Genomic DNA, 25,839 nt, shown 5'->3' on the forward strand with positions numbered 1-25,839 from the left:
AAAGGAAGTGGAAGAGCAACCCCCAACTTCTAACTCCTGGTTGAACATTGGCAATAGAGATGTCTTAAATGTTGTCAGTCTTATCAGGATAAAGTTGAAGAGAGAGTATCAGCAGCAGGCAGAGAGGAAAACATTGATCCAGATGAAATGACAGGTATAACAGACCCACAGTACCTTGACTTAAGTCAGTCTCATCATGATGCTACAGTGGAGCAAATAAAAGAAACAGAGCACCACAGAGATGATGACACTGGTAAGGAGACAGAGAGAACAGACACACACCCCTCAAAACCTGTTGGGGATTATGACGACGGTCAAGAAGACCGCAGTAAGAAATCACCAAAGGTGGTGAATTTAGAAAAGAGGACGATGCAGGGTGGTATGGCAGAATCTATAACAATGTTGCAGGCCGTTATGGGGAACAGGATAATGAGGAAGAGGAGGATATAGTTATAGACAAGGATAAAGAGTATAAAGATATCAGCCTTCAGTCAGAAGCAGAGTCTCAGTCTGTGTTCTCATCCATGTTTGACACTCTGGCATCACTGTTTCAGGCAGATACCGATTATAAAAATGCTCAAAATGATGAGGTAACAGATATAAAACCGGCAGCCACAGATGCCAATAGAGAGATCTCCGCTACTCCTCAGACGGCTATCCCATATGATGGTAATGACAGCAATGAGGCTCCACATCCCCCTCCATTAGATATAGGTAAGGTTCAGAGTGCTAATGAAATACAGGAGGCATTCAAAAAGCTCTTGACACTAGCAAGAATATTTCATTGTCCCACGACCCTTAATTAAAGAACACAACTGGCATACTGAATCTTGAAGTTGATCCTGAAAAAGCTATCGCTGAGATCAGTGAAAATTATGAGCATAACTCTGCAGGTAGATTAGAGTTAGATGATGTCACCACCACTAATGAACCTTTCAGTTCTCGTGGAGATGTAGAGCCAAACCAATTTGTGTTGGACAATGAGGACGTGCAAAAATCAACTGTGCTCCTCAATGGGCTTATGCATTCAAGTGATGAAGATGTCTCTAATCACCATCAAGAGAGTCCTGCTGCTGACCTCTCTGAAAATAGCCTGAATGATGTTGAGACTGATCATTCAGTTGGTCGGGGATTTTAGAAGGCTCAGGGATTTCAAATCTATCTGATTTGACTCTTATTCAGACAAAACCAGAAATATTAACAGAGGAGCTACTTGATGTATCGAAGGACACGTCTGTAATGCTTGCTGACGTGGAGGACATTGACACTACAGGCATTAAAGTGGTCTCATCCAATCAGACAGGAGAGGACAGTATTCTAGTGTCTCAGTGCCTGGCAGAAGATGACAGTGATAATCAGACAAACACGCCAGCTACAGATGATGCTTCAGTGCTGGAGGAGATCACACAGACACCTGACCCCTATCTGCATAATGCTGATATAGCTGAATCTATTCTGAATCTATCCCTAGCTGAACCTGTCACTGAAAATGTTTCAGGACAGGAAGGACATCATTTGATTAGGAGGTGGAAAGTAAGGACAAGAATGAGAATACATTCAAGGCACCAGATAAGAATGTTCATGTTGAAGAAATTGACAAAGATTCAGTTTCTCTGAAAGACTCGTTCTCTTCTAACTGTGAGGGAAGTAATTCCAATGTAATGTAAGTTGTTGATCAAGAAGAATTTCTCTCCTCTGATCATTCCAAGGAGTGGCACATTGAGGCTGATCCATAGATAAAGTAGGGTTGATAAACATAACCCATGACCCAATGTTAGACTCAACTATACTAAATGATGGCACTACAAGTAACAAACTTGTATCTGATAAAGCCAATGATGGTAGGGAAAGTAATATAGTGGGCAAAGCATCTGAGATAGAGGAAGAGGGTTCAAATATTGAAGTTACTGAGACAGAGTGGATAGATAGAACCAGGGAAAATAGTTGAAGTTGAGCGAGACAATGTCTTTGAGAATGATGAAACACAGAGCCGTTCCAGACATGATGCTAAAATCAAAAGTTATCCTGATAGCTCAGAGCTAGTTCCCCCTGAGACAGTAACAGGAAATTAAGAAAGACAGACAGCAATCCTTGAGGAGGCAGATACAGAAAACTTGTCAGTGGAAGATTTCGTTCATGACCACGGGAAGTCAATGAATCTAAAAAAGACAGTGACGAGGAAAACGTCCTGAAGGATAGATCCAGGATGATGAATGACCAGACACCAGCAATTGAGGACAAAAAATCTGCCACAAGAAAACAGGAATCAGATGGATGACAATAACCACATCTAAGAGTCAGTAGCAAGGAAATACTTTCAAAAAGGACCAAAGGATTGCATAATAAGATCAGTCTTGAGAAGGAGAGAGCACAGGAATTAGGCCAACAGGATAGCGAAACCGATGATGGGCGAATTAGCTTTGATAATTTAAGTGCAGTCAATCAGCTTTCCCCCACTGATGAAGCTAATGATGTCATTACTCTGTCAGAGAGAACAGTAGACCATGATACATTGTATTCAGGTGAGAATTTCCTTTCAGATAGTTGTTCGAATTATCAAGAATTATCAGAACTAAAGAGATGAGAAGAAGAATAACAAGAACCCCTACCTGTTATTCCTGACTTGGACCTCCATGAACCAGAACCACAGTCTCAGTCACCTTCAGTAGAGGACTCTGACAGAACGACAACATTTTTGAAAGAATACAAGAATATCCAAAAGCACCTAAGTGCAGGTGAGAACTACTTTGTTGTACTTGTTTGGGAAGCACATACTCCTGCGGCTTGACTACAGTCTAAGACGCTCAGAGACTTTGAATGAGTGCCAAGATGGTGATAAGGACCTTGCTATAATATCAGACTTTGAGAGGCTCCTGCAGTATTACATGGATGAGACAAAAACTCCATCTGGTGGATTTCTGGAGGATAAAGACAAATCCACAAAACGTGTGTCACTACAAAAACTAGAAATACTCTTGTCAAACATAACAAAAATATTCCTACCAGTGTTTGCATGTCTCTTGCATGTCAATACTGGAAAGGTTAGCATATTTTGTCAAAGTTTTTGCAATTCGGTCATTGTTAGAAGTGTGCTAAATCTGACCACCATTTATTGACAATGTCTTCATGTTTTAAGAATTAATTGGTGTCATAATACAATATGTTCTATTGCAGATACAGACAAGACAAACTGCATCAATGATGATGCAAGGAAAACGAAGACCTAACCAACCTGAAAAGAAAATAAATCTCTACTGAGGGGGGCATTCAGACTGGCAGATGGATGGGCAAACCAGGGAGGGAGTTAAAGATAAGCAGTGGTGGAATATCTTTCGACTTCTGCATGTCAAGTCACTGGTGATACTATTCCTCATATGCTGATGGTTAAGGTGCTTCTGAAATGGCTCACTGTACAGGTAAGAATGTTTAAATGACTGCTTTAATATACCCCTTTGTCATCTATTGAGATGTAATGAGATCTAATTTAAAAGGATTGGACTGCACAATGCATGTGTCAATATGAATGCCCACTCTTCATCATCATTATAATAGAATAGCTTAATTCTTCCAAGAGGGAACTTTGGTTGTGGCATTTGAATTAGACATAACAGCCCAATACACTATTAATTGACCCAATAGCTAAAGAAGCTGGTCCTTTAAAACCTCTGGTATGTTTCTCTGGTATGCAATATATCATCTATCACAGTCATCATCCAACACTTTGAGGAGTTGGCTTTGGTGACTAGGCTATTCACTGCACTGTGGTAGTGCAATAACATGAGCATTTTAAATAGAGAATAGAGAAGGAGGTTCAGGATGTTGACCAGGTGAGTGACAGGTAGTGTTTTGGACATGCACTGAGAAGTTAGCTGAAAGGTTAACACCCAACCAACAACAACTTCTGGGCCTAGAAAGGGCAGGGCAGGTGACAGCAGAGGGACTTTGGTGACAGTTGGTCTCAGCTGGAGGGAAAGGTCACTTATTCCATGTTTATAGATTATTTGAGAATAGGTATAGAGGTTGAATATGTGTTGTTTTCAAAACATTTTTGAAGAGTACTACAATTTGCATTTGTTTCATCCAGGTTTCATCAGTTTGAGTGTCAGCAAGGATTGTCTATTATATTGACAAGATTGTAAAGTGACCCGCTCTAACAATGGAAAAACATGTCCTCAAAGATGGAAGGAGGCGGGATCAGGTGGGACCATTTTAGCCAATGATAAGGTAGATATGCATGTGAACAAAAGTCTATAGAGATAGAGGAATCTTTTATCTGTGCCACTATAGCATCTGTGACAGCACGGGCAGCGCCATTGAGGCTATCTCCATTTTAAAGTATTCAATGTTCTTCTTCTTCATTGGCTAATTGCTCCGAATTCAGTTGACTACTTTAAAATGGTGGAACCCTCAATGGGAGCGTTGGGCCAGTAACCGAAAAGTTGCTAGATCGAATCCCCGAGCTGACAAGGTAAAAATCTGACGTTCTGCCCCTGAGCAACGCAGTTAACCCACAGTACCCCGGGTGATGATGTGGATGTCTATCAAGGCAGCCCCGGCACCTCCAGGATTCAGAGGGTTGGGTTAAATGCAGAATTGTATAACTGACGAGGTATCCCCCTTTACCCACGGTAAAAGGGGTTATGTCCATGCTAAAACTGATTATATCCATCATAAGCACCTACAATAACATCTGCAAAATGTGTATGACCAATAACATATCTCTATGACAACACCAACAACTCCGCTATAGTTTTTTCCCCCAAAGATGCTGAAATGCCACGTGCCTTCACTTATAACAGTGCATTTGTAACAAACTAACCATTACGAAACTTATATTCGATCAAATAAGACTCACATAGAAAATTAGCAATTAGATTGTGTTGTTCACCAAATTAGACACTCTCATTGACCTCCATACAAAAATTCCTCACTTCGTGGACCGATTTTGGGGTATTTGGAATCCCTTGGAAGTCCCTAAACTAAATATTAACCCCAACCTTAACCTCTACTCTAACCTAACTCTAACTTTAAAATTTTAAATGGCAACGTCATGGGGTAGGGGCGTCCCAATGATGCAAGATAGCATGGATAGTTCTACAATTGGTGACGTTGAGAATATACCAACTTAAGGCAGGAAGTGGGGGCGTTGTAACATTTACCAATACTCCTTTTGAGTGAAAAGTCAAATAAAACACATTATTGTGTAGGATTAGAATTATACAAATCAACCAATATTCGTTTTAGGACAATATAAACGAAAGTGAGTCGTTTTAGCGAGTTCTGGGTGCATAAAATAGCATCAACCTGCGCACGTTTGAGCGTCATACGTGTCCTAACTCTCTAGTTTCATGTTGCCAACGATACTTCAGGATGACAGCTGGGCATTCGTTTTTTCAATGGTAATATAATCATGGAAATAATATTTCAATGAAATATTCGACAAATGGAAGATCAAACAAGTGGTGAGGCAGTTGCTACCCAATTGGCTGATTTTAAAATGACAGCAAGGACATATTACACTCTAGCCGTGGAGAAAGTGAGAGATGTGAGTGTCAAATCCAGTTACCATGCTAGATAGCTAACTTGGACTAGTCAATGCTAAAAACATCAAATGGTGTAGCTAGCTAACGTTACCCAACTTTGTAATTTCTGTGAATTCAATGATTCATTGTGTAGGACTGTCAAATATGGCTTATCTACATTGTTTAGTTAACTAGCTAGCTAGTGTCTTGTCTTGTTGTCCACGAGAACACTGTTTCCTGGTAAGATAACGTAAACTAATGACATGTTAGTTAATTTAGCCAGCTAACTAACGTTAGCTATCTGTTGTATCCTAATGTAAGTGTGTTCACACTTGACTTTGTCCCTTTCAGTCAATTTTTGCGAACTCAGTGCGGTTCGCTTAATTATTTATTTTCTGCAGTGTGATCACGCCAAAGGAACTCAGACCCCTCAGAAGAGCCCCCGAAGCGAACCGATACCCTCTCGAGAGGTGGTCTGATTTCAGTTCGCTTGAATTCAGAGGTACGGTTCCCTTTTTAGGGTAATGTGAACACAAAATTTCCCAGGTTCGCTTGTAATTATTCCTGCACCACACACTAGACTACTGCAACACCTGGCCCCCTACCATAAACCCTCACATTGGTGCAACAAAAGAGAGAAGATGATGTGCAGATTCGCGGGGGAAAAGTGTGCTGTTTTTAGATATTGATTAACGATTGTCAAGGATGCGCGGAAATTCAAAAATAGTGTGTGTGGTGCGGGAATACTGACAAGCGAACCTGGGAAGCTTTCTGTTCACATTCCCATAAAAAAAGTGAACCGGACTGCAGAATTCATGCAAACCGATCTAAAAAACAAAAAAATAAGCCAACCGCACTGAGTTCACAAAAATTGACTGAAATGGACCAAGTGTTAAAACACCCTAAGTAGCTAGATAGCTGCCTAGTTTTTATGTCACATACACAAGTACAGTGAAATACATTTCTTGCAAACTCAAAACCCAACAATTCAATAACAATGTAATACAAAAAATATATATACAAATAAACACCCAAGAAATATGACCAACACAATAAGTAAGTAAGCATTCTATATACAGGGTCATTTACAATACCGTATTTACAATGTGCAGAGATACTGGAGTGATGGTAGATATGTATATGGGTAAGGTGTCTAGGCGTCAGGATATAAGATAGAGTAGTAGCTATTTATCAGTCTTATTGCTTGGGGATAGAACCTGTTCAAGAGGCTGTTGGTGCCAGACTTGATGCACCGGTATCACTTGCTGTGCAGAAGCAGAGTGAATAGTCTATGGCTTGGGAGGTTGGAGTCTTCAACGATTTTCCGGGCCTTCCTACCACCATGCCTGATATAAATGTCCTGGATGGCAGGGAGCTCTGCCCCAGTGAAGTACTGGGCTGTCCGCACCACCCTCTGTGTGCCATGCGATCGAGGGCGGTGCTATTGCCATACCAGGCAGTGATGCAGCCAGTCAAAATGCTCTCAATGGTACAGCTGTAGAACTTTGAGGGCCTATGCTATCGCAGCTTCTTCATGACTGTGCGTGTGTGTTTGGACCAAATTAAGTCTTTTGTGATTTGTACAGCAAGGAACTTGAAGCTCTCGAACTGCTCCACTGTGTCGATGTGGATGGGGGCATGCTCACTCCTCCTGTTTCCTGTAGTCCACGATCGGCTCCTTGGTCTTACTGACGTTGAGGGATAGGTTGTTGTTCTGGTGCCACACTGCCAGGTCACTGATCGCCTCCCTGTAGGGTGACTCATCGTTGCCGGTGATCCGGCCTACCACCGTTGTGTTGTCAGCAAACTTGATGATTGTGTTGGAGCGAGTACAGGAGTGGACTAAGCACACAACCCTGTGTTGAGGGTCAGCGTGGCGGAGGTAATGTTGCCTACCCTCACCACCTGGGGTTGGCCCGTCAGGAAGTCCAGGATCCAGTTGCAGAGGGAAGTGTTCAGACCCAGAGTCTTAAGCTTGGTGACGAGATTGGAGTAGACAATGGGGTTAAATGCGAGCTTGTTGTGGCTCCTTGTTGCAATGACAATCACTTTATTTTTCAATCACTCACAACAACTAGCTGTGTGTCTGTGTTTAGAGGAAGTTGGACGTTTGCATTTTGACTGTTACGTACTTGCAATCCAGGGCCTGAAACCTGAATAAAAATACTATAGCAAGTCTTTTGATTGTAAACAATTTATCTGATTTTCTACCCAGGTTGTGTCATCCCTTCCTGATGACATAAGGCCAGGTCCTGACCTGTATGGACTACCATGGGAAGCTGTCATTGTCACTGCGTTGCTGGGGTTGGGCACCCTCCTATTGTTCACCTGTAGGTTCTACCAATGTGTAAGTTGACTGTCTGATATTTATTCCAGCATGCAAGTATAGAGATGAACAACAGCATTCTTTCTTTTGATCGGGGCGTGACCAAGCTCACACAATTGTTCTTGTTTCCAGATAAAGAGCAGACTATATTCTGGCAAAGAGAGGCGGATGGGCCTGAAGGTGGCTCAACTATTAGATGAAAAGTGCAAAGTACTTAAGACTTTGAGTGAGGTTCAACAAAAAGTGAGTCCTATGTCAAAGAATGCAGTGTGTGTGTGTTTCTGACTCACTGGATTCGCACACTATTCAATGCAATGCCCTCGGAAATTACATGTTTTGTATAGACCTGTGTGTTATGAATGCCTTTGCTACTGTTTGTTTATGTTTATTTATGTACATTTTTTAGTATGAAAAACTGGAATCTGCCCTGCGGAATAGTGGCGTTTTGGCTAAAGCCGCAGAGAGGGAGAATCTGGAGGTAAGACACAGAAATTACACAGTATAATTGTTCTCAATACTGAATAAACATTCTCATATTTCAAGTCCGAGTCAACCTATAATGGTCTCCTACTCAGGTGATGTTCCAGAGACTGAAACAGTCAAATACACAGCTTGGAGATGATATAGAAAAGTTAAAGGAGGACCTACATATCCAGAGAGCGAGGAGGTTGCAGCAGGAGAAGACGGTGAGTTTGACTTCGGACTGGACATTTTTCACCTTTTCCTGTGTTTTGATGTTCATGCGTTCTTTTATTTTATTTTTTATTTTTTCAGTTTCACTCTTTGCTCTCATATTTCACAGTTCTTTTATTTTTGAGATGTGGTGATTTGTGTGATTTTACAGATTGCAGATATGCAGGAAACCTTGAAAACTGTAGAAGAAGAAACCAGGGACCTCAAGTCCCAGACAGAGCAGGTAAAGTATGACACTGACACATGTACGCATTACAGTGTTATATATCATGAACAACACGTTAATTGTAATTCCTTCCTGTTCGGCATGTTAATAATATCCACACACTTAGAGCCAGGATAGATTTAACACATTTTGCTCTTTTCAGGCACAGACAACCCTGAAAATATATGACATGAACAGTGAGAGGAATCAGAATAATCTGGAGGCAGCAAAAGAAGAGAAGGCCTTGCTCCAGGAGAACAATGCACAGGTATGTAACCTGACATATAAGATGTCAGTTTACAGCTACAGCGAGGGGGGGAAAAGTATGTGATCCCCTGCTGATTTTGTACGTTTGCCCACTGACAAAGAAATTATCAGTCTATAATTGTAATGGTAGGTTTATTTGAACAGTGAGAGACAGAATAACAACAAAAAATCCAGAAAAACGCATGTCAAAAATTTTATAAATTGATTTACATTTTAATGAGGGAAATAAGTATTTGACCCCCTCTCAATCAGAAAGARTTCTGGCTCCCAGGTGTCTTTTATACAGGTAACGAGCTGAGATTAGGAGCACACTCTTAAAGGGAGTGCTCCTAATCTCAGTTTGTTACCTATATAAAAGACACTTGTCCACAGAAGCAATCAATCAGATTCCAAACTCTCCACCATGGCCAAGACCAAAGAGCTCTCCAAGGATGTCAGGGACAAGATTGTAGACCTAGCACGAGGCTGGAATGGGCTACAAGACCATCGCCAAGCAGCTTGGTGAGAAGGTGACAACAGTTGGTGCGATTATTTCGCAAATGTAAAGAAAAAACCAAAGAATGTCAATCTTCTCGGCCTGGGGCTCCATGCAAGATCTCACCTTGTGGAGTTGCAATGATCATGAGAACGGTGGAGGAAGTCAGCCAGAACTACACGGGAGGATCTTGTCAAATGATCTAAGGCAGCTGGGACCATAGTCACCAAGAAAACAATTGGTAACACATACGTCGTGGAGGACTGAAATCCCTGCAGCGCCTTGCAAGGTCCCCCTGCCTAAAAAGCACATATACAGTGGGGAGACAAGTATTTGATACACTGATGATTTTGCAGGTTTTCCTACTTACAAAGCATGTAGAGTCTGTAATTTTTATCATAGGTTACACTCTTCAACTGTGGAGAGAAGGAATCTAAACAAAATCCAGAAATCACATTGTATGATTTTTAAGTATTATTTGCATTTTATTGCATGACATAAGTAATTTGATACATCAGCAAAGCAGAACTTAATATTGGTACAGAAACCTTAGTTTGGCAATTATAGAGATCATACGTTTCCTGTAGTTCTTGACAGGTTTGCACACACTGCGCAGTGATTTTGGCCCACTCCCTCCATACCAGACCTTTCTCAGATCCTTCAGGTTTCGGGGCTGTCGCTGGCAGACATACGGACTTTCGGCTCCCTCCAAAGATTTCTATTGGGTTCAGGTCTGGAGACTGGCTAGGCCCTCCAGGACCTTGAGATGCTTCTTACGGAGCCACTCCTTAGTTGCCCTGGTGTGTGTTTCGGGTCGTTGTCATGCTGGAAGACCCAGCCACGACCCATCTTCAATGCTCTTTACTGAGGGAAGGAGTTTTGTTGGTCAAAGATCTCGCGATACATGGCCCCATCCATCCTCCCCTCAATACGGTGCAGCGTCCTGTCCCTTTGGAGAAAAGCATCCCCAAAGAATGATGTTTCCACCTCCATGCTTCTCAGGTTGGGATGGTGTTCTTGGGGTTGTACTCATCCTTCTATTCCTCCAACATCACCGCGAGTGGCTGTTTAGAGCAAAAGCTCTTATTTTTTGTCTCATCAGACATTTGACCTTCTCCATTCCTCCTCTGGATCATCCAGATGGTCATAATAGAGCAATTCTTCAGAACGGGCCTGTGACATGCGCATGGCTTGAGCAGGGGGACTTGCGTGCGCTGCAGGATTTTAATTCATGACGGCGTTTGTGTGTTACTAATGGTTTTCTTTGAGACTGTGGTCCCAGCTCTCTTCAGGTCATTGACCAGGTCTGCCGTGTAGTTCTGGGCTGATCTCACATTCCTCATGATCATTGATTGCCGCCACGAGGTGAGATCTTGCCATGGGAGCCCCCAGACTCGGAGGGTGATTTGACCGTCATCTTGAACTTCTTCCATTTTCTAATAATTGTGCCAACAGTTGTTGCCTTCTCACCAAGCTGCTTGCCTATTGTCCTGTAGCCCATCCCGCCTTGTACAGGTCTACAATTTATCCCTGATGTCCTTACCACAGCTCTCTGGTCTTGGCCATTGTGGAGAGGTTGGAGTCTGTTTGATTGAGTGTGTGGGATTAGGGGTCTTTTATACAGGTAACGAGTTCAAACAGGTGCAGTTGAATACAGGTAATGAGTGGAGAACAGGAGGACTTTCTTAAAGAATAAACTAACAGGTCTGTGAGAGCCGGAATTCCTTACTGGTTGGTAGGTGATCAAATACTTATGTCATGCAATAAAATGCAATTAATTACTTAAAAATCATACAATGTGATTTTCTTGATTTTGTTTTAGATTCCGTCTCTCACAGTTGAAGTGTACCTGTGATAAAAATGACAGACCTCTACATGCTTTGTAAGTAGGAAAATCTGCAAAATCGGCAGTGTATCAATACTTGTTCTCCCCACTGTACATGCCCTATCCGTCATGATATTGATGCAATGAACATCTGAATGGTTCAGAGGACAACTGGGTGACAGTGTTGTGGTCAGATGAGACCAAAATGGAGCTCTTTGGCATCAACTCAACTCGCCGTGTTTGGAGGAGGAGGAATGCTGCCTATGACCCAAGAATACCATCCCCACCGGCAACACATGGAGTCGAAACATTATGCTTTGGGGGTGTTTTTCTGCTAAGGGGACAGGACAACTTCACGCGCATCAAAGGGACGATGGACAGGGTCATTGTACCGTCAAATCTTGGGTGAGAACCTCCTTCCCTCAGCCAGGGCATTAAAAATGGGTCGTGGATGGGTATTCCAGCATGACAATGACCCAAAACACCACGGCCAAGGCAACAAAGGGTGGCTCAAAGAAGAAGCACATTAAGGTCCTGGAGTGGCCTAGCCAGTCTCCAGACCTTTATCCCATAGAAAATCTGTGGAGGGAGCTGAAGGTTCGAGTTGCCAAACGTCAGCCTCAACCTTAATGACTTGGAGAAGATCTGCAAAGAGGAGTGGGACAAAATCCCTCCTGAGATGTGTGCAAACCTGGTGGCCAACTACAAGAAACGTCTGACCTCTGGATTGCCAACAAAGGTTTTGCCACCAAGTACTAAGTCATGTTTTGCAGAGGGGTCAAACACTTATTTCCCTCATTAAAATGCAAATCAATTTATAACATTTTTGACATGCGTTTTTCTGGATTTTTTTGTTATTCTGTCTCTCACTGTTCAAATAAACCTACCATTAAAATTATAGACTGATCATTTCTTTGTCAGTGGGCAAACGTACAAAATCAGCAGGGGATCAAATACTTTTTTCCCTCACTGTATACAGTACCCACGAATCAGAGCCACTGATATCTGAATGTATGGCTCTGTCACTTATAGTGTTTTATACTCCAGTTCCATATCAGGCTTGGTTGCCGTTTATACAAAGAACCTGCATGGGTTGTGCTGAAGAGAAAGCAGAAATTGTCCTATATTCTGGTGTGGTCCTCACCCTCTCCCCCTCTTCCCACAGCTGGTCCAGGAAGCAGAGGACTGGGGGGAGCGGATGAGTGAACTGGAGGAGGAGATGAGGATGTGTGAGAGCTCCTACACTGGAATGGTGCAGGATGCTGCCACCAAAGACGAGAGCATCAAGGTTTGCATTCATATTACTGCACTGGCAAAAACCACATGCAGCTAAATGTGTGCCTATAACAAACATTTGCATATTCTTCATGTACTGGGAAAAACCAATCACCACACACTTTGAAGATTACTGAGGGTGTCAACTAGGACTGTTGCGGTGACCGTATTACTGCCACACCGGCAGTCATGAAGGCAGTCAAATTCCAGATGACTGTTTAGTCACGGTAATTAAGCTTCTCCAAGGGCTGCTGCTGGTCATTAGTAGCCTACCAAACTTGCTAACTGCCTGGTACTCAGTTCTGTTGTCCCTCTAATATCAATGTAAACACTTCATAGGAGCTCATGTTGCGCAACATTTCTATAGGCTATGCAATTGCAGGAATAAAACCGAGTGATGGCCGCTAATAAAAAGACGATCCTATCAGCTTTCTATAGGCTAGGAATACTATATTTATTTCTAAACTTTCCTAATATTAAGCACATTGCTTATATTTACAACAGGAGTATAGCCTACCTGGCTGGCATGAAAATAAACCACGGGGAAAAGCATCCTCTGTTTGCAGGTGCATGATAATGGTCCATTCGAAATCAAGACAAATGTCACACATATATTATTTAGTATATGTAAAGACAAGATTAAATCAAAGAATAGTCTGATGGGTGACAATATTAGCCTATCACTTGTGAATTATATATCATTTGTGAATGATGCCCATCATAAGAAAATATGCCTTTTTTTTGCAACTTGTTCGAATCATAGTCGCACACCTCATGTAGCCTAGCCCATAGGTCTATATGTTTTAATATGGTTTGTATCACAACTAAAGTGGCCAAATAACTTCTTAAAATTAAGCACATTGATCAGCTTTACAAGCGGTGTAGACCCTAACTGGCATATACAGTGGGGGGAACAAGTATTTGATACACTGCCGATTTTGCAGGTTTTCCTACTTACAAAGCATGTAGAGGTCTGTCATTTTGATCATAGGTACACTTCAACTGTGAGAGACGGAATCTAAAACAAAAATCACATTGTATGATTTTGAAGTAATTAATTAGCATTTTATTGCATAGGTCTCGACCGGCCACGACCGGGAGGTCCGTGGGGCGACGCACAATTGGCCTAGCGTCGTCCGGGTTAGGGAGGGTTTGGCCGGTAGGGATATCCTTGTCTCATCGCGCTCCAGCGACTCCTGTGGCGGGCCGGGCGCAGTGCGCGCTAACCGAGGGGGCCAGGTGCACGGTGTTTCCTCCGACACATTGGTGCGGCTGGCTTCCGGGTTGGAGGCGCGCTGTGTTAAGAAGCAGTGCGGCTTGGTTGGGTTGTGCTTCGGAGGAAGCATGGCTTTCGACCTTCGTCTCTCCCGAGCCCGTACGGGAGTTGTAGCGATGAGACAAGATAGTAATTACTAGCGATTGGATACCACGAAAATTGGGGAGAAAAGGGGGTAAAATAAAATAAAAATATATATATATAATAACTCTAAATTAAGCATATAGGAGTACCTATTTCTTTGTTAACCGCGCAACACAGAATAGCCACGTGTGCACTCACTCAAATCGTTTTGGAGGAAATATTTATATTTGTTCAGCTTTGTTCATTTGTAGTCTTCCTACTATAATATAAAATAATGCCAGGGAATTCTAAGCAAATCTTGTCTGCTAAGCCATTTGCCACAGCCATATCAGGACCTAACATAAGGACATCTGAGTATTCTTTTCTTCTGAAATAGACTACATTTTCTTCATATCATGCTTCTTTAGACCTGTCTAAAATAATGGATCTATTGTGAAGGTGTAGGCTATATTACATGGATTTATTAGACTTTTTAAAATGGCTTATAGGCGGCAGGTAGCCTAGTGGTTAGAGCGTTGGACTATAACCGAAAGGTTGCTAGATCGAATCCCCGAGCTGACAAGGTAAAAATCTGTCGTTCTGCCCCTGAACAAGGCAGTTAACCCACTGTTCCTAGGCCGTCATTGTAAATAAGAATTTGTTCTCAACTGACTTGCCTAGTTAACTAAAGGTTTAATAAATGTAAAAAATGTGTGGAAGCCAGGAGATGCTTAATGTTCTTATATTAACGGTCAATTACCGTGAGACCGACAGTTTATTTGCTTGACAATCACCGGCTGATGACATTTTGTGACCGCCACAGCCCTAGTGTCAACTAACAATTAGTTAGTTGACACCCTAAGTGGCTATGGTCATAATGGTAATCCTCTATTGCCTGTTAATTATTGTAAATGGTATATACTGTGTTTTGTTGTATGTATCACTCAACAAAATACGTTTCCTTGGGGGAAAAACTATAGTTATTTAAATGGTAAAGCCTTCTCACTCTCTCACTCTCTCTCTCCATTAGTCCCTGACAGACTGCCTGTTGAAGATAAAGGACTGGGACTCAGTGCTGGAGGACGGAGCCAACGGAGAGGAGAGAAATGGGACACGAGGGGCGGAAAATGGAGAGGGTCCAGGTGAGGTTACGGTAGATAAGACTATAACCGCCAGTAGGTATGATCAACTGGCTTTCGCTCACCATCTCTTCGTATTATTATGCAAGATCATCGATTGGATTTTAAAAAAAACATTTGTGTCAGGATATTGAGGAAGTGGGATATCTGTGTCTTCCCAGATTTAACTTTTTATTTTTTTTATACACAGATAACCATCAACGACAAAGAATACAGAAACTAATTCATGCAGCCAAGGTATGTCTTCACTTAAATAAAATTCAGTTTTACAAACAAAACTCTTGTCAGCAATAGATGGGAAATGAGACTTGTTTTTTAAATTTTTTAGATGAATGCAGACTTGAAGTCAGTGGATGAAGACAAGGACAGGGTGTTTGCCAAGCTAGCAGATGAAGTCAAGGCCATGGAGGATCTCCAAGGTAAGCAGAGTATTATGCTGTTCAGTAGTAACTTTTCACTGCGGAGAACAAAACAAGAATATAACAAAGTAAATTTTATAATGTACATAAAATGTCTGTAGGTTATATTGAAATGAGCTTCAGTTGCTGTTTTCATGATACAACAGACCCAAAGGGTTGGTTTCCCAGACGCATATTAAGCCGTGTCCTCCTGGACTAAAAAGGACATGCGTCAGTGTCTGGGAAACCAGCCTAAACTGCTGTAAACCTCTGACATTTAATGAAAAACCATGTCTAGTTTTTAACACCAGGTTGAAACTTGGGTTGCAGAGAGGATTAAGAAACTTAAGAATGAGAAGGACTCTCTGCAGACCGAGAGTGAGAAGTACACGGGCCAGGTGCAGAAACTACAACAGAAACTGCAGATCATGACAGAGATGTACCAGGAGAATGAGCTCAAACTACACAGGTACTATACAGGAGCCACTCTAAGGCTGACCCAAATGCACAGCTTCATCCATGAACTTTGTCATTTTATACAGGCTGATCATAACAAACAAAAAAACATTTATGAAGGATTTATAAGCATTTATAATGGCTGATTTATGAAAGTTTGGTTACACTTCATAATAACTATATTCAATAAGTGGGACTATTGAACTGCTGCATGCCTGGTAATATAATAATATATGTAATTTAGCAGACACTTTTGCAAAGCAACTTAGTCATGTGTGCATACCTTTTTTATGTAAGGGTGTCCCCAATGGGAATCGAACCCACTATCTGTGGCATTGCAAGCGCCATGCTCTACCAACTGAGATGCACTGGACCACACATGGCCTGGTAATGTTTGTCTGATCATGGCTGTTCCAGTCTGTGGTATGCATATAATGGGTGTTCTCCCTGGTGTCAGGATGCTGACGGTGGAGGAGAGGGAGCGTCTGCAGAAGGAGGAGAAGCTGACCAAGGCTGACAGGAGTATCAGCCTGGCCGTGGAGGAGCTCAGCAGCTACAGGTCGGCTACTGGACATACACACACACAAACAAACCATCCCTGACTCCAGATATCACCTGTCTCCAAACCTACCCTGCAAATCTCTTGTTTATGGTGTTTTCATACAGGCCTGAAATTTAAAGGTATACTTTCAGTACACTTGCTGTCAATCGAATACATCCAATTAATTTTGTGGAACATAGAGTTGCACATGTCCAAATTTTTCGCAGGGCGGTTTGTATTGCGAGTGCTTGCATCAAGGTGCTGTTTTGTTTCCACACAAAGGCAAAGAGCACAAGACCTGGAGGATGAGCTGGAGAAGACCAACCAGGCCTACAAGATCCAGGTGGGAGATCTGACTATCTGTCATAAGAGACTAGAAGAGGGGGGAAAACATAAACCACATGCAATTATCTGATGTATGGCCAATAACAAATGTCATTCTCCCTCCATTTTTCAGATAACCTCCCAGGAAAAGAAGGCACACAATAACTGGGTAAGTACATAGTAGTAACACACTATGGCGCACACCTCAGCTCATAGTCATGTTAAAGAGCAACTGAATGCATTTCTGGTTGAAAACAGCCTATGTGGCATCGATATTAGAAATGTTTATTCCAGTGCCAAAATTGACTAAAGTGTAAGTAGGATCATTTTGGTCATAAGGTCAGTATAGTCCTAAACTGAGATTTGTGTAACTGAGGTCATCACAATTTACATAAGGGCTGGGTTTGGATTGCAACCATGCCCACTAACACGAGACGGTAACGGCAAAAATCTGCTCTGATTGCGCTCTATCCAATCGCAGAACCTCCAGGCAGTGAGACAAACTTGCCCAAACACTGCAAGACAGATGCAAACTCTGGTAATAGATTGTTTTTTAAACGGCACCGAAGCGCACACGTCGCCACTCGCCAGTGACTTGATAAGCTGATTTAGCTAACGTGGCCTGCCTGCTCAATGTGCCTGCTAGCTACTACTACATGGAACTTAGCTAGCTAGTGATGTTTGGGCACTGATAAACAGCGTGAAGCTTTTGATTTATTTAAGATAGTTTGACAGCTTGCTGATGATGTTGTAGACATGTTCTCCGAAATCAGTCCTGAGTACAGCCAGCAGCAGCTGACTCAGTACTCATACACTTTGCAGTGCACTGACTAGTTTTTTAAAATGTATTTATTTTTTACTTGAGAAATACTGCACCAAACACCTTAGCTAGATGTAAAATTGTGTGACTAAGACCTCCTTAGATCAATTCTGACAATTTTTAGAAAGTGATAGTGGCTATGTTGTTGCCACGGTGTCTCAAGAGGGACAAACAACAGTAACTTGCCAGGGTACAATATATACGAACATAACACACCCACATACATGTCTTTTTTTAACTTGAGAAATACTGCACCCAACACCTTAGTCACACAATTTTACATCTAGCTAAGACCTTAGATCAATTCTGACTATGGTACTGCCATGGTACGATCTACAAACATGAGACACCCACATCAAGCCACACCCCCAAGACCCACATACATTTTTATTGATGAGCAGCAGAAAGACACATGTGGAATCGGAGCTTAAATGGGATTTCCTCAGCTTGGCGACTCATCTGTAATCTCTGTTGTCTGCATTGTAGCTAGCAGCACGAGCTGCTGACCGTGACCTGGCTTACATTAAAAGAGAGAATGCACACCTCAGGCAAAAGTAAGTACTAAAGAATACAGTCAGTTTCACCAGACGTGTTGCTAAAAATAGTATTTCCCTGCCGTGTGGAAAGTATTCTCCAGCTGTGGTGTCTCCATGCAGGTTGACTGATACTCAGTTCAAGCTAGATCTGGTGGAGAAAGACCCCTATGCTCTGGACAATATGGGCAGACCCCCGTTCAGAGGTGAGTCTACAATAACCCTCCTATCACCCTAACTATAATCATATACTCCTCTGAATCCCAACTCGCTCCTACTCCCTACATTGAGACGATTGCATAGGTGAAAGCAATATGGGACTAGGTGTTGAATAGGTCATTATTCTGCTATTTGAACTTTCTGTCTCCCTGTCCTGCAGGTGAAAGGTCACCGTATGGCCCCTCCCCCCTGGGTCACCCTGCCGCTGAGAACAGAGCCTTCCTGTCTCCGCCCACCCTGATGGATGGCCAGCCACACCTCTCTCCAAACGTCCCTCCCATGGGACCGGGAGGCAGAGGTGACTTCTCCAGTTCAAACCCCCTCTTCAGTGCAACATGTGGCACTGCACCGCAGCCAAATGTACATGGCTTGAGACGTGTGTCCTAGAAGCATTGCAGAGTATCATGTTCTAATCGTTGGCATGTCATGAGTTTATAATTAGGATTCTATTTACGTTTTCTATTTAGTACCAACTGATGTGCCATGACATGGTGAAAATGCCATTAAGAAAGCAGGATAAATAGATTTAATTAAGTTTTGATTATTATTTAATCTCCTATCAATTGAGTTATTGAGTAAGGCAATGCTGAAGTCTGTTCTTAATCACCTGATACAAATACATGCTGAATCTTAATTTGCTAGAAGGTTGATACATCTGTTACAGAGATGCTTATCTTTATAGTCTAAATTGCCTTGGTGGTGAGCATGCACCAGCAAAATAGGGAATGATGTGCAGCTGTATCACCTACAGAGGGAGCATTGTCTTTGTACATGACGTATTGTTCTGGTCTTGTCATCCTTGCTTCATGAACTCATTGACATTATGCTGTCTCTCTCTCTTTCTTGCTCACCTACCACTCCCACAACTCTCTCTCTCATAAGCAGTATCCCGAGGCCTAGTAGATCCCACCGGTGGGGTGGACTCCGATCGGAGTGGTGGTCCTCACTCTGACAGTGGCTCGATATCTCCCACCTGGGAGAGGGATCGCAGGGGCCCACCTATACCCCCTCCAGGTACAGTGATGACCACCCGCTATCCCCCCCCCCTTATGATCTCAGCAGCCCCTCTAATCACTACAGACAGAAGATATTCTAATCTTCTAGTCTACTATATTGTGTGTGGAAAAATACTCATTTGCATTCAGTATCAGCCCTAAAGGGTGTGTGTTCGTTATTTATTTACATCAGTATGTTTTACAATCTTTTGCTATATACAAATGTCCAGACTTTCTTTTGGGTTGTAGAGAAATATAATTAGTTATAGGGTGAGAGTGAGTTATATTTGTTAATTGACTGTCAGATTATTTCACAGCTAAACAATTCCCCTCAGTTAGTTACTGTTGTGGTCAGCCGGCCCTGTGAGAGGTTTGAGATTCTCTTTATTGGTTCAAATCACTGTTGTCAGTCTGTGAGGTGCAGACCTAGTCGTGAGCAGTGAGTGTATGACTACTCTATATATACAAAAGTATGTGGACACCCCTTCAAATTAGTGGATTCAGCTACTTCAGCCACACCCTTTGCTGACAGGTGTATAAAATTGAGCACACAGCCTTAGCCTTACTGAAGAGCTCAATGACTTTCAATGTGGCCACCTTTCCAACAAGTCAGTTTGTCAAATTTCTGCCCTGCTAGAGCTGCCCCGCTCAACTGTAAGTGCTGTTATTGTGAAGTGGAAACGTCTAGGAGCAACAACAGGTCAGCCGCGAAGTGGTAGGACACACAAGCTCACAAAACGGGACCACCAAGTGCTGTAGTGCGTAAAAACTGTCTGTCCTTTGTTGCAACACTCTACCTATTTTCCAAACAGCCTCTGGAAGCAACTTCAGCACAAGAACTGTTTGTCGGGAGCCTTATTAATTATTATTTTATTTTTATTTTTTAACAACGCTACCTGCCCGACTGCGTAGTGCCAACTGTAAAGTTTGGTGGAGGAGGAATAATGGTCTGAGGTTTCAGGGCTAGGCCCCTTAGTTCAAGTGAAGGGAAATCTTAACGCTACAGCATACAATGACATTCTAGACGATTCTGTGCTTCCAACTTTGTGGCAACAGTTTCCTGACAATGCGCATGTGCACAAAGCGAGATCCTTACAGAAATGGTTTGTCCAGATCGGTGTGGAAGAACTTGACTGGCCTGCACAGAGCCCTGACCTCAACCCCATCGAACACCTTTGGGATGAATTGGAACACCAACTGCGAGCCAGACCTAATCGCCCAACCTCACTAATGTATTGAGGAGCCTGAGCCGCCACTGGTTTGTGTCGACTCGAACCAGGATCTCTAGTGGCACAGCTAGCACTGCGATGCAGCGTCTTAGACCACTGCGCCACTCAGGAGGCCCTGGAACTAGGAACCTTTTAACCATTTACTTCCGTTATCATGGGGGAGCGATTTAGCATGTGGCATCACTGTATTTTGATTAGTCAACGACAATTCCATCATACCCATTCTACTACTGTCACTGTTTTGTTGTGTACTACGTAAATGCATCATGATTTTATGCTTGTTTTTGTTTTTTTGTGACCTGCAAAGAGGCTTCTGCTTTTGGCTCCAGTCCCCTTTGGACAGCACACTGGTTGTTTTGATTTGGACATTTCTGTTCTGATCCCCATCCTCAGTGCAGCTGGTCTGAATAAGGCTGCTGAAACGGTGCTCTCTCTCTCTCACTGCTCATAAAGGGTATATGTATCCAGATCCAGGCCTTCCCTACAGGAGACCCCTGCCCGGAGCCTTTCCCCTCGGGCCTATGGGGCCCCCCCCACCCAGGGGCCCCGGTCCTGCTGAGCCCCACAACTTTGGGCCCCGCCCTGGAGATCAATCTGGTGAGAATCCTCCTTTTTGACCTTTTCTCTCTGTATTACAGCGCCGTATAATTAGTTTAAAAAAAGTGATTGATACTGTATCTCTGCACCATAGCCACTCTGTCAAATAAACTTCAAAATGATGTTTAGTGCTTGGAGTATGTAACTGAAGTGATGAAATACATTTCAGGACAGGATCTTTTTAATGCTGACGTGATTCAGACCAAGCTCCTTTGTCAGCAGCACACTGAATTGTAGGAGTGTAGATTAGTATACCTCTGAAGAATAATATAATGTTAGCTAGAGAATGAGCAGGATATTTTGCCCAGTGTTGGGTAACTCATTATGTAATCAGATTACTTTTATGAGTAACGGAGTACATTTTTTAAATTGGGTGATATTATAACATACTTCGTCAACTAACGTGTGCGTTACTTTCAGATTCATATCCCTACTGCACGCGTTTCCATGATCCGATCTCGACTTGTTTCCTCATTTGGTTCTTGAGCGAGCCATTGATCGCTTCTTTGATAGTAAAAGCCCGTAAAGGGCTTTCCCATCTAGTGGCAAGTGTGCCCTCTATACAGCTCTAGGGTCCGTGTATGTGCGATCTATAACCAGAACTGGCGGCTCGAGAGATATTTTGAATGAAAAGATGGCCAGATATCTGTACAGATTTTCTTACAGTGCATTTGGAAAGTATTTAGACCCGTTTTTCCAAATTTTACATTACAGCATTATTGTAAAATGTATTAAATAAAACATTTTCCTCAACAATCTACACACAATACCCCATAATGGCAAAGCGAAAAACGTTTTTTTCTTTTTTTTTTTTTTTTTACAAATGTTTGTTAATTTAAAAACAATAACAGAACTGAGACTCAAAATTGAGCTCAGGTGCATCCTGTTTACACTGATCATCCTTCATGTTTCTACAACTTGATTGGAGTCCACCTGGGGTAAATTAAATTGATTGGACATGATTTGGAACGCCACAGACCTGTCTATATAAGGTCCCACAGTTGACAGTGCATGTCAGAGCAAAAACTAAGCCATGAGGTCCAAGGAAGAGCGCTCAAAGACGGTTGTGTCGAGTCACAGATCTGGGGAAGGGTACCAAAAAATGTCTGCAGCATTGAAGGTCCCCAAGAACACAGTGGCCTCCATCATTCTTAAATGGAATAAGTTTGGAACCACCAAGACTCTTCCTAGAACTGGTCGCCCGGCTAAACTGCGCAATCGAGGGAGAAGGGCCTTGCTTAGAGAGGACAACGACCCTACGCACACAGCCAAGACAATGCAGGAGTGGCTTCGGTACAAGTCTCTAAACGTCCTTGAGCCAGAGCCCAGACTTGAACCCGATCAAACATGTCTGGAGAGACCTGAAAATAGCTGTGCAGCGACACTCCCCATCCAACTTGACAGAGCTTGAGAGGATCTGCAGAGAAGGGGAGAAACTCCAAATATAGGTTTGCCAAGCTTGTAGCATCATACCCAAGAAGACTGGAGGCTGTAATTGCTGCCGAAGGTGCCTCAACAAAGTACTGAGTAAAGGGTCTGACAAATACTGAAATATCACATTTCCACAAGTTATTTATTTTTGACAAGCAATTCTAAAAACCTGTTTTTGCTTTGTTATTGTGTGTAGATAAGGGGATAAAAAAAAATCTGTTTTAGAATAAGACTAAGGTACCAATGTGGAAAAAGTCAAGGGGTCTGAATACTTAACGAATGCAGTGTGTGTGTGTGTGTGTGTGTGTAAGCAGCCCATATGATAGTCTACAAAAGCTGCGCCACAGATGAAAGGAGAAACTTGTGATCAAACTTGAGTTAGGCTACTTACTATCTTTGGTAGAGCGTGCGCAGCTCGCCTTGCTCCCTCTGACAGTCAAACATTTCATTCATGAAAGTAACTCAAAGTACTGTAACATGTTACTTTCAACACAAAGTAATGCATAATATGTAATGTATTACTTTTTCAAGCAATACATATTAATCAGAACACTGTGCCCAATGTGGAAACTCCCTTGTTTTGACAGAGTTGAGCTGATAGCATTAAAGAGCATGAATGAACCCTCTTTTCATCAAGTTCTTAAGGATTGAATGAAATAAACCCACCAAAGATTGAAGTGGATATAGCTAGGTTCTTACTGTGTTTTTTCTCTTGTGTTCTTGCAGACTTGTCATTTATGGAAAACAGCATGGGTCCTGGTGAAAATGAAAGAGATGTAAGTATTCTAACCCTTATATTAATACATTGGCTCATTCATGTACTGTCTCTCTGTCCATAGGTGCATATTTTGCTGCAAAACCAATTTCCCATTGGGGATAATAAAATGTTCTACTACAGGGATGGTTAACTTTGACGGGGGTGTGGGATTACAAAAAATCTGAGCTTGTCATCATGGCCGCAGTGGCTCACGGGTCTGCGTACCCACATTCAAACCCACACATTCAGTCAGAGCCGGCCCTGGGTGAAAGAAATCCCCCCCCCCCCAGAGAAAAACAGCGCTTTGCTGCAATTCTACTTATTTGCCATGGGGTGGAGAGAAAAATTAGCAGTTTCACAGATTTTCTGCAATTCTACACATTCTACCACATTTTGAAATTGCACTTGTATTTGACAGTTCAGACCCTGACTAACTAAAATTAGTAGTATATATTTTTTTACCTGAACATTTTCCTGTAACGGGGTGATCAAATTAAGATCCTACATCTATATTTAAAATGTTTCCTCAGTCCCACATGTCAGCACCTGGAGATCTGAGGATGGGGCCTCCTCCCTTAGGACCTCCTGGTATGGGTCCCCTCCCCCCCATGGACCCTTACTTTGCACGCAGAGGCCCCCCAGGCCCTTTCGGACCCCCAGACTTCTTCCCCCCACGAGGTCCAGCAGGACCCCCCATAGGCAGTAAGTATTATTCTCTGTATCCCTTACATATTAAAGGCTTATGTGCTTTGTACTTATAATGCATTTATAACTGAAGGTTTTTATGTAATCATTTGGTTCTATTAACAAGCTATGGGTGGGAGATGAGGAATATCATTTTATACCACATTCAGTACATCTTGCAGGTTAAATGACTCTGCATGTATACTGTTAGACTGACTAAACGTAAAGCTTTCCCCCTTGTTTTCCCCTGAAGTGCGAGGACCACCTCCCCCGGGAATGTTTGGGCGATTTCCACCTCTGCTGCATATGGGCTATCCTCCCATGAGGCCCCACCCAGACAGTTTTCCCCCTGGACCTCCTCCAAGGCCCTCCCCACCAGACAGCGAACAGCCTCCTGACCAGTCCCCTTCTCCACATGATGTCATCTGAGCCATCTCTCCCCGCCTGCTTCCTGTTGTGCTGGTAGTGAGCGACTTAGGGTGTGCTCAAGGACTGTTTCATGAAGTGTAACCTTAAGTCATTTGGCTGTCTTTCCCTTTTTTAGAGGCCGACAGTGGAATTGTTTCCCCGCAGTGTCTTTTTGAAGAAGTTCCATAGTTGTGTGAATCTGCTGATGGTAAACTGCCTGTGAGACTGCCTTTTTCGGAGTTGTGACTTGGGAAGGCTGTGTTTTCTTCCAATGGCAAAGGCTTTTTAATTTTACTTTGAAATAAGTTCCTAATTTCTCCCTTGCATACTTGCCATGTGTATATATTAAGATATTGTGAAAAAGGAAGTGTATCACCCTTAATCCATTCACATTTTCTGTCAATTGACCTGAAAGATGTTCATTACCTTTTAGCTGTGATTTCTTGACCGTCCATAGTTTGATCAAGAAATTACAGTAGTGTTAGCCTTGAGGGAATATGAGATATTGTAAAAGTCTAATAAATTATGTTCAAGTGTTTACAGTTCTTACATTTTCATAGATCAAATGATTTGGGGGATAAGGATATAATCACAATATTATAGAATAAATGAATTTCTGCTCAAGTCATATTTACAACTGGCATGCCATATTGGTCCTCTTCATGTAGAACTAACCCTTACATGACCTAAAAAGGACCGTATCAGCTGTGCCGTTACACATCTAGCTCTGACATGTACAGTTGAAGTTGGAAGTTTACATACACTCAATTAGTATTTGGTAGCGTTGCCTTAATTGTTGAACTTGGCTCAAATGTTTCGGGTAGCCTTCCACAACCTTCCCACAATAAGTTGGGTGAATTTTGGCCATTCCTCCTGACAGAGCTGGTGTAACTGAGTCAGGTTTGTAGGCCTCCTTGCTCACACATGCTTTTTCAGTTCTGCCCACACATTTTCTATAGGATTGAGGTCAGGGCTTTGTGATGGCCACTCCAATACTTTGACTTTGTTGTCCTTAAGGCATTTTGCAAGTATGCTTAGGGTCATTGTCCATTTGGAAGACCCATTTGCGACCAAGCTTTAACTTCCTGACTGATGTCTTGAGATGTTACTTCAATATATCCAAATAATTTTCTTTCCTCCTGATGCCATCTATTTTGTGAAGTGCACCAGTCCCTCCTGCAGCAAAGCACCCCCACAACATGATACTGCTACCCCCGTGCTTCACGGTTGGGATGGTGTTCTTTGGCTTACAAGCTTCCCCCTTTTTCCTCCAAACATAACGATGGTCAATTGGTCTGATGAAACAAAAATAGAACTGGAGGACATTTCTCCAAAAAGTACAATCTTTGTCCCCATGTGCAGTTGCAAACCGTAGTCTGGC

The 25,839-nt window shown here is 42.5% G+C and overlaps 1 protein-coding gene across 4 annotated transcripts; it reads left to right on the plus strand.

Moving 5' to 3' along the window:
• The first annotated feature begins 5,140 nt into the window (after positions 1–5,140).
• On the plus strand, positions 5,141–24,996 carry LOC111968547 (melanoma inhibitory activity protein 2). Of its 4 annotated transcripts, none has more exons than XM_023994202.2 (23): positions 5,141–5,545; positions 7,738–7,869; positions 7,981–8,091; positions 8,255–8,326; positions 8,424–8,534; positions 8,693–8,764; positions 8,910–9,014; positions 12,479–12,601; positions 14,958–15,069; positions 15,257–15,303; positions 15,395–15,485; positions 15,795–15,933; positions 16,378–16,479; positions 16,744–16,804; positions 16,919–16,954; positions 18,092–18,159; positions 18,262–18,344; positions 18,518–18,655; positions 19,240–19,371; positions 21,035–21,178; positions 23,336–23,385; positions 23,897–24,068; positions 24,304–24,996. In XM_023994202.2, exons 1-23 carry the CDS (start codon positions 5,444–5,446, stop codon positions 24,477–24,479), a joined length of 2,379 nt encoding a protein of 792 aa, XP_023849970.1. In that variant the 5' UTR covers positions 5,141–5,443; the 3' UTR covers positions 24,480–24,996. The 4 variants fall into 4 exon arrangements, with proteins under 4 accessions (XP_023849970.1, XP_023849971.1, XP_023849972.1 ...); XM_023994203.2 differs by having other exon boundaries at positions 19,243–19,371; XM_023994204.2 differs by having other exon boundaries at positions 5,212–5,399.
• Positions 24,997–25,839: the final 843 nt, after the last annotated feature.

This window comes from Salvelinus sp. IW2-2015, linkage group LG9 (genome assembly GCF_002910315.2).
Source record: "Salvelinus sp. IW2-2015 linkage group LG9, ASM291031v2, whole genome shotgun sequence".
NCBI lineage: Eukaryota > Metazoa > Chordata > Actinopteri > Salmoniformes > Salmonidae > Salvelinus > Salvelinus sp. IW2-2015.

Bases quoted from the DNA above. Each gene is read 5' to 3' on its own strand.
- LOC111968547 (XM_023994202.2), top strand. From the start codon at position 5,444: ATGGAAGATCAAACAAGTGGTGAGGCAGTTGCTACCCAATTGGCTGAT. The intron at 18,160-18,261 runs GTAAGTACTAAA...GTCTCCATGCAG, and splicing joins AATGCACACCTCAGGCAAAA to GTTGACTGATACTCAGTTCA. The intron at 18,345-18,517 runs GTGAGTCTACAA...CCTGTCCTGCAG, and splicing joins GGGCAGACCCCCGTTCAGAG to GTGAAAGGTCACCGTATGGC.